Consider the following 17,885-nt stretch of genomic DNA (forward strand, 5'->3'; position numbering starts at 1 on the left):
AACTAGACAGCAAAATAAAAAAAAAATGGATAATATTTACAATAAAATTAGGAAGATAGTCATACAAACTTTAAAACAGAAGCAAGTGAGGATAAACCACTAAAATTCACAAGACCTGCACAGTATTAGAGTCTGCATAACAGGAAGATGATGAAGGCAGAGTGATATCTGATGGCTCTAAAAACAGAAAAAGTTCAAAATAGCCAAAAAGTATTGTTGGAATGGACAGCTGCAAACTTCAGAATAGCAGCAGGGCTTTTCCACTCTTCGATACTGCGTAAATGCAAGGGGTCCGCAGTATGGAGGACTAAAAGGGCTAGAGCAATTTAGCCCCTCTGGTCTCTCAAAACTGATTCATCAGGGCTCCCTTCTAAGACTTGGACATGTATTCTGAAGAAGGTGCTCACTAGTGAAATAAAAATTAAGCAAGGCTGGAGAATGCAGCTCAGTGGCAGAGTGCTTTCCTAGCATGTGTGAGGCCCTGGGTTCAATCCCCAGCACTTGACAAAAAAAAAAAAAAAAAGGGCTGGGGAGATAGCTCAGCTGGTAGAGTGCTTGCCTTGCAAGCACAAGGCCCTGAGCTCAATCCCCAGTACCACAAAAAAAAAAAAAAAAAAACAAAAAAACAAACAAACAAAAAAAAAAACAGAATAGGGATAATAGAAACAGAAGAAAGAGAAACTCTATACACATGTGGCATAATTTAGCATCAACTAGCCTCATAAGGCTATACAGGGTTAAATAAAACTAATGTGAAAAAAATTTCCTTCTTCATTTAAAAAAATTTTTTTTAGTTGTCGATGGACACAATACCTTTTATTTTATTTATTTATTTTAATGTGGTGCTGAGGATCAAACCCAGTGCCTCACACATGCTAGGCAAGCACTCTACCACTGAGCCACATACCCAGTCCATAATATTTCATTTTAACTAAATTTAAAACTGAAGTATAAATTATTTTTCCATCAAATACAGCTTTGTTTTGGTATGATTATATTTACTTTATCAGTTGCCTTGAGCAGGATACTGTTCAAGTGACAAGCATACATAAAGTTGATATCAATGGAATGACGCAGTTTCAATAGTTTTCTATACACCCATATAGTAATGTGAAACTACATAGGTGATAATTTGAATACTTAATGCAGATAGTTTGAGTAGTAGTTGATACCAATATAAATCACAATTGGTAATTGAATTGAAATATAAACATTTACTATTACTTTAATTATAACTGAATTATTTTTTCTAGCTCAAAAATCAGTATAGTTTAAAATGAAGGCAGACTACTGATATTTATATAATTCATTCTTTTTTTATTTCTAACTAGTATTCCAATGTTTGGATACATTATAGTTTGGACATATTCACCTGCTGAGGGAAAAGTGAATTGCCTCCAGTGTTTTGTATTACTAGTAAACCTATTCATATTGTATAGTGCTGGTATAGACCAAAGTGACAGGGGAAAGAAAGTCACAAATCTGAGAAATCTAGCTCTCATATGTTTGAACATGACACAAAAAGAACATACAAGGGAAAACTATTACATAAGAAAAGTTTTCCTAAAAAAGTTTTCCTAAAAAGACTCCTTCTAAAGGTTCAGGAAAACTAATTTCACACAAAAATAAGGAAATAAGGATCAAGGCCCAAATGCCATATGAAATTAGCATTAAAAAAAAAAGGCTAAGAAGCAGAATAACATACTTATAGGTGATTAAAAAACATACAAGAGGCATGCTCAAAAAACAAGAAGAAATTGCTACCTATTTCAAAAGGAATTCAAAATTAATAAAATTATAAGGGACATGAAAGAAAAACATAAATCAGAATTAGAGGAGCTAGGGATATAGCTCAGTGATAAGCTCTTCCTTCACATGCTCAAGGCCCTGGGTTTGAACCCCAGAATCAAAAAACAACAATAAAAAAGAATTAGAAAAACTAAAAAATCAGGCAATCGAACTCATGAAGTTGATATAAAAGAAAAAAATAATTTCAGAATAGAAGAAAAAACAAGAAACACAAAATAGATTGCCTTGTGTGAAATAAAAAAAAAGAAAGAAACTGGAGAAATTATAAGGAAGGGATAAAAAAGGACTTGAGGAAAGTGGTAAATATTATAGATAATCAAAGATCAAACACACAAATAACAGAAGTTCCCCCAAAAGAAAACCAAATAAGGAAATATATCTAATACTTCAAACTATATAATTCAAGAAAACTTCTGAAATAAAAATATGTGAACCACATATTCAAATAACATACTAGGTAGATACAAATATCAACTAAAAATGATAAACATCCATGCATATACTAATAAAATTACTAGAATGGAAAGAAAGGAGGGAAATAGGGAGGGAAGGAAGGAGGGAAGGAGATAGTAAAGCAGGTAGGGAGGGGTTGATAGACATATAGATAAATATGTCATATGAAAATCCATCCCTTGGGTTTTAGTAATTCATTAACCTTGTGTTCATGAGGTAACTCACACCCCCTACCTGGGCAGTCTGCTCTGCCTGGGTAAGCTGGGCTTGCAAACTGCTAATTAGTTTTTCCTTCTCCTGAAGTTCATGTTTTATCTTCTCTATTTCCATTTCTTCCTCTGTAGAACTCTTATCATGCTGAAAATGCAACAAAGTCATTCAAAAGCATTACAATTAATACACATTTGATCTTTTGTTCTATTTGCTCTTTACAACCACTTAATTATAGTTTTATTAAACTGATGGAAATAAGAAAAACCTCAAGGAGTCTTAGGGTTTTCCAGTTTAGTATGGCCAAGTGGCTTCTACTAGATCTATTCTCCCTCAGAGAATAGTTGTAAACTCTGGAAAATAGAGAAAACATTATAAGGCAGCCAAAAGCAGGAAAAAACCAGAAGGGAGTTAGTTATACTTAGAAGAAGTAGTACCAAGCTTCCCATTCTGATGGCTTAAGACTGAGGCAGAACAAGTCAGTGCCATTCAGGAATAAAATTTAACAGAAAATTCAGTCTTGCTGCCTCGAAAAATGAAGGCCAGAGTTCAAAAACTACAGCTGCTATTAACTGAGGGCTAAAACATCAGAAAAGGGCCAGTGAGGGGAAATTCAAATCTTTCAACAGTCTTTCTTTTAAAAAAAAAAAAGCTCTTCCTTAGACCCAGATTTCGTCTCTCCATTTAATCTCCAAATGAAACTAATTCTGCTTACTTCAAGTACAAAAAATAATTTTACATTTTCTTTCACATAATCGTCTACCATCTGAGGATTGCTATCATTTCTTCAACTATACTCCCTCAGATTACCTGGCTTTGTGTTGAATCTGTTATAGTTTTACTATATAAATGCATACACTGACTGCTGGTGCTGACTGGGACTGCTGGAAATCATTTACTTAACTGGAAAAGAAAATGAGACTGTAAGATGTTTAAGGTCTTAGAGCTAAAAATAAAGTTAGTTAAAAAGCAAAGTATAAAATAATTTAAAAATCTAAGAGCATGGCTGAGGGAAATTTGAAGGAACAAATAACATGAAAGAGAGGTTGGTGCTACCAGACAAGGGAGGGGAACTGTTGAAGGAAAAACCAAAAAGTAAGAAAAGAAGGAATTCATATAAAGAAGTTATTTGAGAAGACTAATAAAAGCTTTAAAATAAGATTTTGAGAAGTTAAACAAGGTTATTATTTCAGGAAAAGTAATGTCCTCAACTGACCAAGGTAATAGGGAACTAGCTAGTTTCCCTAAAGGTTATGCCTAGAAAACTGATGAAAACATTTTTTCCCCAGAACTGAGAACAATGAGAATATGAATTTAGCTGGTCAATGAGTACAACAGACAGAACTTAAGAAAATAAGATTTCTTAAATAGGGTGAAGTCTGACTACTCTACAACTACAATGTGCACATGTGACATTCCTGCCTCCACAGAATATCCACTGAACCCTGCACAAAACTGAAGTTTCTTGTTGTCCACAGAGCTGTCTAAATAGGAATATAATGAAGGAAACATAATAAGTACTGGAACAATACTCTATTCCTCAAAATGGCACCTTTTCTCAGTCCTCTCTGTAAACTGTTTTATTGGTGGCAGCCATAGTCATAGGGAGCTTCCCTTACAGGGAGTCCAAGGTAATCTGACTGATTCAGTCCAAAATCTGTAAAACATTAATCTACCACTATGTGGCCATATGAGGACACAGAATTTTTCTTTATTAGGTCACTGAATAAAGGATTTCAGAGTGCAAGAAAAAAAAGTTAGAGGTCATCTAGTTTAATGTTCCAACTCCTCCAAGTTGAAACTCCTCCAAAAAGTATGTGTCTCCTCTCCAAATGTCTCACTTTAGTAGTTATTTCTTGTTAGCCTTTTTAATTCTCTGAAAGTCTAGGCCACAACTGACAATTCATGTCCATGTTTTCTGCAGGCCTTTCATTCTCTATGTGTAGGCTATAGATAGTCCACTCAAATTATAAGTCTTGTCCTACAAAAAGGACAGTATTTAGTGCTTTATTATCTTACCACTATAAATGTTTGTGCTTAGTGAAGTATTTCCATATTGGGAGACTTTTTAGACTCAGAAAAGACATTTATAGCCAGTACCCATACCTTGGAGAATGACTCCCCTGACTGAGGTTCTGTAGGCAGAACAGTTCCTCCTTGTGCCTTCATTTCTTCTATGTGCTTATTCAAAGAAGTTAATTTTGCCTTTGCATGAAGTTTTATTTTTTTTATTTTGCTATCAGCAGCTTTTCTTTCCTCCTGCCAGAGAACAATAATGACAAATACATGAATGCTTATCCACCATAAATATTTATCTAGCACATAACAAAAGTTCCTCTTAGTAGACATTACATTATAGTATTAATAAGAATCCGATTCTCTAATAATCTAAGTGAAGAAAAAAATCTTAAGTGAATGGTGTATCTGTCCTTTCGCAAATGCTTGTCTAAGAAAGAACAAAAGCAGTAGTACCTGTAGAGCTTCATCCTTCTGTTGCAGTTGAACATCCTTCTGTCTAATAATTTCTTTCAGCTCTACCACCAACTGTTCTGAATAAGCCAGGCGCTCCAAAACATCCTCTTGTGTTCTATTATTAAATTCCATGTCTGATTCCTGAGGTACTTCCTAATGTTTAGAAAAAAGTTGCCAATACACGAGGGAAAAGGTTATTAACTTCCAAATAGGAGTTCCTTCATTCCAACAATTTCATCTTATTCTTTGCCCAACTCATGCCCTTTGAAATTCAAGACTCTTTATAACTGAGCCAACAGTCCTTACAGCCATTACAATATACTGAGCATTTTATTGAATATTAATCTAATATTACTGCTATGGTTTGGATGAGGTGTCCCCCAAAAGCTCCTGTGTTAAAGCAGGAATGTTTGGGGATGAAATGATTGAATTGTGAGAGCTATGACCTAATCAGTTCATCCTAGTTTGAATGGACTAACTGAGTGGTAACAACTAGAGACAGGTGGGGCAGAGCTGGAGGAGAGGAGTCACTAGGGGCATGACCTGGAAGGATTTATCTACCCTGCAGCCACTTCTCTTTTTCTCTTTCTCTGCTTCCTGGATGCCATGAATTGGGCAGAGCCTCTCCACCATGACCTTCTGCCACAGTGTTCTGCCTCACCTTTGTGCCAGAGAAATGGAGCTGGCTCACCATAGCCTAAACCTCTGAAATCATGAGCCAAAATAAACTTTCCCTCCTCTACAAAGTTCTTGTTGGATAGTTTTGTCAGTGATGAAAAGTTGACTAATCCAATTACCAAAGAGAACAATAAAAGAAAGTAAAGATCACAAACTATAAAGTGGAGGAGCCCATAATTTTAAATTAAGAGACTTAGTTGAATAAAACTCTCTTAACCACTAGGCATTATTCCTTGTCTTTTCAGAAAACTAATAGGACTCTCTTTTGGTTCCTTCAGAAAATAAATACAAAATATAGGAAAAGTGGTAGATCAATGTAAACAAACAAACAGATATTCTCAAGCCCAAACCTTTTGCCATTTAAACCTTTTCTATGGAATAGACATATGTACCCAAGGAGGAGAAAGCCTTAAAACAAGCTGGCCCTAAACAGGTCCAGAGGAACAAATGAGAAAGATCTTTCAAATCTCATCCAGGATGTGGTTTCCATCCCTGCCGCTCTTAAGCCATAAATTTTAGAAGGATCATTTACAAAGTTTTAACATTTTCCTGAATCCTTGTTTCCATCTTGCATGAGGGAGGATAGTCACACCCTTCTATCTTAAATTATTTTCCTTAGAAGAGCATGGAACATGTCTTATCAGTTTAATTTAGAACAGAGCTACTCACAGAGTCTAAGGGAGCTGTCATATTCTGATCAGCATCATCTCCTGACAATTCATGCAAAACAACATTTGCTAATCCTGATAATCGGCTCAGCATTTCTACAGAAAAAGGAAAGCATAAGAATCAACAAAATGGGCAAGGCTGCACATATATTGCTAAACATATCATCAATAAGAAAACTACGCAGGTGATATATAGATATGTATTAGACACAGAATGCAGCTTGATGATTTCTTCAAAAGGGCATTTGAGTGTGTACAGTATAGTCACACAGTGGCAATAGCACAGATTAGAATCACTATCCTAATATCATTTTTAAAAATAAAATACAAGGTCACAATCTTTAAATAATTGTACATAATTGTTAAGTATATCTTAAAGGTTATCTTTAATGCCCTTCCTCTCACCAGTTTCAATCACAAAAATGAATTTTTTCGTCTTCCTTCCTCTTCCAGAATGTAATCCGCCCGTACTTTTTAAAGAAAGCCCTGTGATTCAGCAAACTTTTGCTTTTCCTGTGCCCCCAGGAACCCCATTCTTTCATTAAGCTTTCCTGATGAACCATGTAATTTCACTAAAAGTTAAATATAACCATTGTTCAAAATGTATGTATCATTAAATGCATATATTAGAAAAGAAGGAAGGACTGAAACCAGTAAACTATGCTTCTTCTCAAGTAAATTAGAAAAAGAAGAATAAATTAAAACCAACATAAGTAAGAAATGGCAATTAAAAAATAAAGATTACGGGCGATCCAAGATGGCGGACTAGAGGGTGACTGCATCTCCAGTCGCTCCAGAACCCAGGATTCAAGAATGGGAGGCATTGAGAGACTCGGACTAAAATAGAGCCTCGGGGTAAGCCTCCCCCACCCGGTGAAGCGCTGCCTGGGGGGCAGGCCCGGATTGGGGTGGCTTATTAGAGGAGGACAGAGCAGCTAGAGTCCTCCCCCAGCAACACTGCGCACTCCAGTGGTGGGCTCCTCCCACAGGGCCAGATTCTCCAGCATCTCGGAGCAGGCCCCCAGTGAGAGCCTTTCCGCACAGAACCAAGTTTCAAGTCCCTGAACCAGGGCAGCAAGTTCCTGCCCACAGGTCGCATCAGGGACCAGGACAGGGCAGCCAGGGACTTCCCCAAGCAGCCCACACCCTGGCCCCCTCTGGTGGGAAGCGCCTTTCCAGGCTAGCTTCTCAGAGCAGACCCCCCAGTGAGAGCCTTTCCACACAGAGCCAGCTCCAAGTCCTGGAACCAGTACAGGGCTAGGGGCAGCTTTCTTCAGAAGCACTGCATTATCAAGTTACTCAAAGACTTCAGGCTACTGAAGGCAGGAAGGTGATACACTGAAATCTACAGGGAAAATATACGCCAATAGAAGAATTCTGCAATATCACAAAGTCTCACTGACATCTGACAAATATGAGAAAACAAGGGAAGAAAATATCCCAAACAAACCTAGATACTATATCAAAAAAAACCCAATGACAGCACAGCAGAAGAAACCTCAGAAACAGAGTTCATAATGTACATAATTAAAACAATCAGGGAAGCAAACGAGGAGATGAAAGTACAAATGCACGCATTGAGGAGGAGATTAAAGAGTAAATGCAGGCATTAAATGATCGCACCAATCAACAGTTAAAAGAGCAAATACAGGAAGCAAGAGATCATTTCAATAAAGAGTTAGAGATACTGAAAAAAAAAACAAAACAGAAATCCTTGAAATGAAGGAAACAATAAACCAAGTTAAAAACTCCATAGAAAGCATAACCAATAGGATAGATCACCGGGAAGACAGAACCTCAGATAATGAAGACAAAATATTTAATCTTGAAAACAAAGTTGAACAAACAGAAAAGATGGTAAGAAAACATGAACAGAATCTACAAGAATTATGGGATATCATGAAAAGTCCAAATTTAAGAATTATTGGGATTGAGGAACGCTTAGAGAAACAAACCAAAGGAATGAACAATCTATTCAATGAAATAATATCAGAAAATTTCCCAAATCTGAAGAACGAAATGGAAAACCAAGTACAAGAGGCTTATAGGACTCCAAATATACAAAATTATAACAGACCCACACCAAGGCACATTATTATGAAAATACCAAACATACAAAATAAACAGAATTTTAAAGGCCGCGAGAGAAAAGAATCACATTACATTCAGGGGGAAACCAATAAGAATATCAGCAGATTTTTCAGTCCAGACCCTAAAAGCTAGAAGGGCCTGGAACAACATTTACCAAGCCCTGAAAGAAAACGGATGCCAACCAAGAATCTTATACCCAGCAAACTTACTTTCAGATTTGACGATGAAATAAGATCCTTCCATGATAAACAAAAGCTAAAGGAATTTACAAAAAGAAAGCCAGCATTGCAGGACATTCTCACCAAAATATTCCATAAGGAAGAGATGAAAAACAACGATGCAAATCAGCAACGGGAGAAACTAGCCTAAAGGAATAGCCGAATAAAGGGGAAACCAAATCATGTCAAAAAACAAAAATGAGTCAAATGACTAGGAATACAAATCATATCACAATAATAACCCTGAATGTTAATGGCCTGAACTCATCAATCAAAAGACATAGACTGGCAGAATGGATTAAAAAGAAAAATCCAACAATATGCTGCCTGCAAGAGACTCATCTCATAGAAAGAGATACCCACAGACTAAAGGTGAAAGGATGGGAAAAAACATACCATGCACACGGACACAGCAAAAAAGCTGGAGTATCCATCCTCATTTCAGATAATGTGGACTTCAAGCCAAAAGTAGTCAGAAGGGATAAAGAAGGACATTTCATGCTGCTTAAGGGAAGCATAAATCAGGAAGACATAACAATCATAAATATCTATGCCCTGAACATTGGCTCATCCATGTACGTCAAACAAATCCTTCTCAATTCCAGAAATCAAATAGACCACAACACAAGAATACTAGGCGATTTTAACACACCCCTCTCACCGCTGGATAGATCGTCCAAACAAAAATTGAATAAAGAAACCACAGATCTCAATAACACAATCAACAATTAAGACTTAACCGACTTATATAGAATATACCATCCAACAAAGAACGAATACAATTCTTATCAGCAGCACATGGATCCTTCTCTAAAATAGACCATATCTTATGCCACAAAGCTACTGTTAGCAAATACAAGAAGACAGAGATACTACCTTGTAGTCTATCAGATCATAATGGATTGAAATTAGAAATAAATGACAGAATAAAAAACAGAAACTTCTCCAATACCTGGAGATTAAATAATACACTATTATATGATGAATGGATAACAGAAGACATCAGGAGGGAAACTAAAAAATTTTTAGAAGTAAATGAGAACAAAGACACATCATATCAAAATCTCTGGGACACTATGAAAGCAATACTTAGAGGAAGATTTATTTCATGGGGTGCATTCAACAAAAGAAGTAGAAATCAACAAATAAACGACATAACACTACAGCTCAAAGCCCTAGAAAAAGAAGAGCAGACCAACACCAAAAGTAGAAGACAGGAAATAGTTAAAATCAGAGCCGAAATCAACGAAAATGAAACAAAAGAAATAATCGGAAAAATTAACAAAATAAATAGTTGGTTGTTTGAAAAAATAAACAAAATTGATAAACCCTTAGCCACACTAACAAAGAGAAAGAGGGAGAAAACTCAAATTACTAAAATTCGGAATGAACAAGGAAATATCACAACAGACACGAGTGAAATAAAAAATAATTAGAAGCTATTTTGAAAATATATACTCCAACAAAACAGAAAACCTCAAAGACATCAACAAGTTTCTAGAGACATATGAATTACCTAAACTGAAAGAGGAGGACATACACAACTTAAATAAATCAATTTCAAGCAATGAAATAGAAGAGGTCATCAAAAGCCTACCAACAAAAAAAAGTCTGGGAACAGATGGGTTCTCAGCCGAGTTCTACAAAACCTTTAAAGAAGAGCTCATTCCAATACTTCTCAAAGTATTCCATAAAATAGAAGAGGAGGGAACCCTCCCAAACTCATTCTATGAAGCCAATATCACCCTGATACCTAAACCAGACAGAGACACATCAAGGAAAGAAAATTTCAGACCAATATCCGTAATGAACATTGACACAAAAATTCTCAACAAAATTTTAGCAAATCGCATACAAAAATATATTAAAAAGATAGTGCACCATGATCAAGTGGGTTTTATCCCAGGGATGCAAGGTTGGTTCAACATCCAGAAATCAATAAATGTCATTCACCATATCAACAGACTAAAAGTTAAGAATCACATGATTATTTCAATAGATGCAGAACAAGCATTCAATAAAATACAGTATCCCTTCATGCTCAAAACACTAGAAAAAATTGGGGTAGCGGGAAGATTCCTTAACATTGTGAAGGCCATCTACGCTAAGCCCATAGCCAATATCATTCTAAATGGTGAAAAACTGAAAGCATTCCCGCTAAAAACTGGAACAAGGCAGGGATGCCCTCTTTCACCACTTCTATTCAACATCGTTCTTGAGACTCTAGCCAGACCAATTAGACAAACCAAAGAAATTGAAGGGATACGAATTGGAAAAGAAGAACTCAAACTATCCCTGTTTGCTGATGACATGATTATATATTTAGAGGAACCTGGAAATTCCACCAGAAAACTCTTAGAACTCATAAGTGAATTCAGTAAAGTAGCAGGTTACAAGATCAATGTTCATAAATCCAATGCATTTTTATACATAAGTGATGAATCTTCAGCAAGAGAAATTAGGAAAACTACCCCATTCACAATAGCATCAAAAAAAATAAAATACTTGGGAATCAATCTCACAAAAGAGGTGAAAGACCTCTACAATGAGAACTACAGAACACTAACGAAATTAAAGAAAACCTTAGAAGATGGAAAGATCTCCCATGTTCTTGGATAGGCAGAATTAATATTGTCAAAATGGCCATGCTACCAAAAGTGCTCTACAGATTCAATGCAATTCCAATTAAAATCCCAATGGTGTACCTTAGAGAAATAGAGTAAGCAATTATGAAATTCATCTGGAAGAAAAAGAAACCTAGAATAGCTAAAGCAATCCTCAGTAGAAAGAGCGAAGCAGGGGGTATCGCAATACCAGATCTTCAACTCTATTACAAAGCAATAGTAACAAAAACCGCATGATGTTGGTACCAAAATAGACAGGTAGATCAATGGTACAGAATAGAGGACATGGACACAAACCCAAATAAATACAATTTTCTCATACTAGACAAAGGGGCCAAAAATATGCAATGGAGAAAAGATAGCCTCTTCAACAAATGGTGCTGGGAAAACTGGAAATCCATATGCAACAGAATGAAACTAAATCCCTATCTCTCACCCTGCACAAAACTCAACTCAAAATGGATCAAGGACCTGGGAATCAGACCAGAGACACTGCAGAGTATAGAAGAAAAAGTCGGTCCAAACCTTCAACTTGTTGGCTTAGGATCAGACTTCCTTAACAGGACTCCCATAGCACAAGAAATAAAAGCTAGAATCAACCACTGGGATAGATTCAAACTAAAAAGCTTTCTCTCAGCAGAGGAAACTATCAGTAATGTGAAGAGAGAGCCTACAGAGTGGGAGAATATATTTGCCACTCATACTTCAGATAGAGCGGTAATTTCCAGAATCTATGAAGAACTCAAAAAACTCTACACCAAGAATACAAATAATCCAATCAACAAATGGGCTAAGGAAATGAACAGACACTTCACAGAAGAAGATCTACAAGCAATCAACAGATATATGAAAAAATGTGTTCTAAGAGTTTCTGGTGGAATTTCCAGGTTCCTCTAAATATATAATCATGTCATCAGCGAACAGGGATAGTTTGAGTTCTTCTTTTCCAATTCGTATCCCTTTAATTTCTTTGGTTTGTCTAATTGCTCTGGCTAGAGTCTCAAGAACGATATTTTATAGAAGTGGTGAAAGAGGGCATCCCTGCCTTGTTCCAGTTTTTAAGGGGAATGCTTTCAGTTTTTCACTATTTAGAATGATATTAGCCATGGGCTTAGCATAATGGCCCTTACAATGTTAAGGAATGTTCCCACCATCCCTATTTTTTCTAGTGTTTTGAGCATGAAGGGGTGCTGTATTTTATCGAATGCTTTTTCTGCATCTATTGAAATCATCATGTGATTCTTGACTTTAAGTCTATTGATATGGTGAATGACATTTATTGATTTCCGGATGTTTTTATCCCTTGCATCCCTGGGATAAAACCCACTTGATCATGGTGCACTATCTTTTTAATATGTTTTTGTATATGATTTGCTAAAATTTTGTTGAGAATTTTTGCGTTGATGTTCATTAAGGATATTGGTCTGAAATTTTCTTTCCTTGATGAGTCTCTGTCTGGTTTAGGTATCAGTGTGATATTTAGTAAAGTAGCAGGTTAGAAGATCAATGCTCATAAATCCAATGCATTTTTATACATAAGTGATGAATCTTCAGAAAGAGAAATTAGGAAAACTACCCCATTCACAATAGCCTCGAAAAAAATAAAATACTTGGGAATCAATCTCACAAAAGAGGTGAAAGACCTCTACAATGAGAACTATACAACACTAAAGAAAGAAATTAAAGAACACCTTAGAAGATGGAGTGATCTTCCATGTTCTTGGATAGGGAGAATTAATATTGTCAAAATGGCCATGCTACCAAAAGTGCTATACAAATTCAATGCAATTCCAATTAAAATCCCAATGACGTACCTTACAGAAATAGAGCAAGCAATTATGAAATTCATCTGGAAGAATAAGAAACCCAGAATAGCTAAAGTAATCCTTAGCAGGAAGAGTGAAACAGGGGGTATTGCAATACCAGATCTTCAACTCTACTACAAAGCAATAGTAACCAAAACGGCATGATATTGGTACCAAAATAGAAAGGTAGATCAATGGTACAGAATAGAGGACATGGACACAAACCCAAATAAATACAACTTTCTCATACTAGACAAAGGGGCCAAAAATATGCAATGGAGAAAAGATATCCTCTTCAACAAATGGTGCTGGGAGAATTGGAAATCCATATGCAACAGAATGAAACTAAACCCATATCTCTCACCATGCAGGAAACTAAACTCAAAATGGATTAAGGACCTCGGAATCAGACCAGAGACCCTGCATCTTATAGAAGAAAAAGTAGGTCCAGATCTTCAACATGTCGGCTTAGGACCAGACTTCCTTAACATGACTCCCATAGCACAAGAAATAAAAGCAAGAATCAATAACTGGGATAGATTCAAACTAAAAAGCTTTCTCTCAGCAAAGGAAACTATCAGCAATGCGAAGAAAGAGCATACAGAGTGGGAGAATATCTTTGCCAATCATACTTCAGATAGAGCACTAATCTCCAGAGTCTATAAAGAACTCAAAAAACTCTACTCCAAGAATTCAAATAATCCAGTCGACAAATGGGCTAAGGAAATGAATAGACACTTCACAGAAGAAGATCTACAAGCAATCTACAAACACATGGAAAAATGTTCAACATCTCTAGTAATAAGAGAAATGCGAATCAAAACCACCCTAAGATTCCATCTCACCCCAATTAGAATGGCGATTATCAAGAATACGAGCAACAACAGGTGTTGGCGAGGATGTGGGGAGAAAGGTACACTCATACATTGCTGTTGGGGCTGCAAATTAGTGCAGCCACTCTGGAAAGCAGTGTGGAGATTCCTTAGAAAACTTGGAATGGACCCTCCATTTGACCCAGCTATCCCACTCCTTGGCCTATATCCAAAGGACTTAAAATCAGCATACTACAGAGATACAGCCACATCAATGTTCATAGCTGCTCAATTCACAATAGCCAGACTGTGGAATCAACCTAGATGCCCTTCAATTGATGAGTGGATAAGGAAACTGTGGTATATATATACAATGGAATATTACTCAGCCATAAAGAATGATAAAATTATGGCATTTGCAGGCAAATGGATGAAATTGGAGAATATCATGCTAAGTGAGATAAGCCAATCTCAAAAAGCCAAAGGACGAATGATATTGCTAATAAGTGGATGATAACACATAATGGGGGGAGGGAAGGGTTAGTGTTAGGGTTAGAGTTAGGGTTAGGGAAGGGGGCAAGTATGGAGGAAGGAAGCACTGTATAGAGGAAAAAGAGGGGTGGGAGGGGTGGGGGGATGGAAAAAAATAACAGAATGAATCAAACAACGTTACTCTATGTAAATTTATGATTACCCAAATGGTATGCCTTTACGCCATGTACAAACAGAGAAACAACATGTATCCCATTTGTTTACAATAAAATTTAAAAAAAGTAAAAAAAAATGTTCAACATCTCTAGTAATAAGAGAAATGCAAATCAAAACTACCCTAAGATTCCATCTCACCCCAATTAAAATGGCGATTATCAAGAACACAAGCAACAATAGGTGTTGGCGAGGATGTGGGGAAAAAGGTACACTCATACATTGCTGGTGGGGTTGCAAATTAGTGCAGCCACTCTGGAAAGCAGTATGGAGATTCCTCAGAAAGCTTGGAATGGAACCACCATTTGACCCAGCTATCCCACTCCTTGGCCTATATCCAAAGGACTTAAAATCAGCATACTACAGAGATACAGCCACATCAATGTTCATAGCTGCTCAATTCACCATAGCCAGACTATGGAACCAACCTAGATGCCCTTCAGTTGATGAATGGATAAAGAAACTGTGGCATATATATATACAATGGAATATTACTCCGCCATGAAGAATGATAAAATTATGGCATTTGCAGGCAAATGGGTGAAATTGGAGGATATCATGCTAAGTGAGATAAGTCAATCTCAGAAAACTAAAGGACGAATGATCTCACTGATAAGCGGATGAGGACATATAAGGGGGGGGTAGGAGGGGTTAGCGTTAGGGTTAGGTTTAGGGTTAGGGATAAGGAGGGTGGTAAGAATGGAGGAAGGAAGGACTGTATAGAGGGAAAAGAGTGGTGGGAGGGGTGGGGGGGGAAAAAACAACAGAATGAATCAAACAACATTGCCCTATATAAATTTATGATTTTTAATTAAAATAAATAAATTAAAAAATAAAGATTAAAGTAGAAATTAATAAAATGGAAAATAGAAAAATAGAGAAAACCAATAAAATCAAAAAGGTGGTTCTTTGAAAAGATCAAGAAAGATGATAAAGTTCTAGTCAATCTGATTAAGAAAAAAATAAATTATTAACATCATAAATGAAGACAAAATACCACTAGTGATCTAAGATACATTCAAAGAGAACAGCATTCATAAATTCAAAGAGATGAAATGAGCCAACTGTTCGAAAGACACAAGCTACCAAAATTCAAGAACAGAGAACCTGAACACACATCGGTGGATATGTGTATATATGTAAACATACATTTTTACACATATATGTATACATTAAAGACTTGTAATAAAGGAAATTCCAGATCACATGGCTTCATCAGTGAGTCACAACAAACATTTAAGGAAGAAAGAATACCAATTTTATATAATCTCTTCCATAGGATAGAAGAGGTGGAAACACTTTGTAACTTCTTTTATGAGACCAACATTATCTACTAACATCAGACAAAGATTTGATAAGAGAATAATGAACCGATATGCCTCATGGACATACTCAACAAAATTCTCAAAATCCTCTACAGAATATCAGCCAATTAAATCCAACAATATATAAAAAGCTAATATAGCACAACTAAGTGGAATTTAAGAAATGCAAGGCTGGCTTGATATATGAAAATCAATGTAATTAACTATATTAATAGACTCAGAAAGGAACACTATATCATAGTAGTAAATTCATTACAAGCATTTAACAAATTTCAACATCCATTCATAATAAAAACTTTCAGCACACTAAGAACAGAAGTAAATGTCCTTAACCTAATAAAGAATATCTATAAAACATCCTACTGACAATATCATATTTAATGTTGACTAACTGCTTTTACCATAAGATCAGAAACAAAGCAAAGATGTCACCTCTTACTATATCTATGCAACATCATATTGGAAGTTCTAGCCAGTGCAATGAGGAAGAAAGGGACACAGAGGGCATACAAATTGCAACAGCAAAAGACATGATGGTCCAACAGAATTTCCTAAAACAATCAAATGACCACAAATTAGCTCCTGAACTGATAAGTGAATCTGGCAAGGTTGTAGGATACAAGGTCAATATGTAAAAGTCAACTGAATTTCTATTACAAGGCTTGCACAAGTGGAATTTGAAATTAATAGAATAATATTTACAAGAGCGTTGAGGAAAAAAAGGAAAGGATTTGGGAAGAGATTTAATAAAATATGTGCAAGACTGATATGCTGAAAACTATTTAAAAATGGAGGAAAAAAATAAAAATGGAGAGAAGAAATTAAAAAATCTAAACAAATGAAGAAAACCCACATACGTGGATTTGGAGACTTTACACTGTGTTAAGATATTAATTCTCTTCATTTTTGATCTATAAAGTTATTACGATTCCAATCCAAATGCCAGCAAGCTTTTAGAAAACATCAATAAACTGACTCTAAGCTTATTTACAAAATAAATTTACATGAAAATGCAAGAAAAGTAGAACTTATAAAGAATTACAGGATGGTATAGCTCTGGTGAAAATACAGAAACATAATTCAACAGAACAGTAGAAAACCTAGGGGGGGAAAAACAACAAATGAGTCGACTAATCTTTAAGAAGGGTACAAACTTTAATTTAATTGAAGAAGAACAATCTTTTCAACAAATACTAGTAGAATAATTGAACAGCTTCAAAAAAGTAATCATTGACACATAATTCACACCTTATATAAAAAATGGATCAGAATTTCAACTTACACTGTAAAATTTTAAATTTCTGGGAAAAAAACAAACAGAGAAAATCTGAGTGACCTTGGATTCGGCAATGAGTTTTCAGACACAACAAAAGGCGCAACATATAATAGGAAAAAACTGACAAAACAGGAATTTATCTAAATTTAAAAATTTTTGCTCTATGAACACAATATTAAAAGAATAAAGACAAACTCCAGAGTGGGAGAAAATATTTGCAAATAACACATCTAGTAAAGAACTATCCAGAATTTTTAAAAGAAAATAAAACCTTCTTAAAATTCAACAAGAAAGCAAAGAACCTGATAGAGAAATGTAAAAGAGATAACAACAAATACTTCATCAAATAAGACATATGGATGATAAGTATATGAAAGTATGCTTAACCTTATTTGTCTAGGAAAATATCTATTGAAAGCACAATGAAACCACTATACAACGATAAGAATTGCTAAATTAATTATTTTTTCAAGATGCTAGCTAGGACTTAAAGCAACAGGAACTTTCCTTCATGACAGAAAAGAATGAAAAATGTTACAGCTACTCTGGAAAATTTACCAGCCCTGCTCGTAGTATTTAACCCAATGAAATGAAAACAAGTTTATACAGAAACCTGTAAACAAATACTGAGAGTAAGTTTACTCATAATCACAAAAACTGAAAACCATCAAAATATTCAATTAGTGAATGTATATGTGGTTACATCTGAACAATGCCATTACTATTCAACTTTAAAAAG

The 17,885-nt window shown here is 35.6% G+C and overlaps 1 protein-coding gene across 6 annotated transcripts in view; it reads right to left on the bottom strand.

Annotated features, from left to right (window-relative positions):
- Positions 1-17,885, bottom strand: part of GOLGB1 (golgin B1) — an 88,620-nt gene that overhangs the window by 62,092 nt on the left and 8,643 nt on the right. For 5 of the 6 annotated variants that reach the window (XM_079155255.1, XM_079155253.1, XM_079155252.1 and 2 more), the window contains exons 2-5: positions 6,292-6,386; positions 4,945-5,097; positions 4,579-4,731; positions 2,497-2,619 (exon numbers count right to left, since the gene is read on the bottom strand). In XM_079155255.1, coding sequence (XP_079011381.1) covers positions 2,497-2,619; positions 4,579-4,731; positions 4,945-5,097; positions 6,292-6,384 — 522 coding nt within the window. In that variant the 5' untranslated portion in view covers positions 6,385-6,386. The remainder of the gene's footprint in view (positions 1-2,496; positions 2,620-4,578; positions 4,732-4,944; positions 5,098-6,291; positions 6,387-17,885) is intronic. The other variant, XM_079155254.1, reaches the window with a different exon arrangement.

Source organism: Sciurus vulgaris (genome assembly GCF_902686455.1).
Source record: "Sciurus vulgaris genome assembly, chromosome: 10".
Taxonomy (NCBI): Eukaryota; Metazoa; Chordata; class Mammalia; order Rodentia; family Sciuridae; genus Sciurus; species Sciurus vulgaris.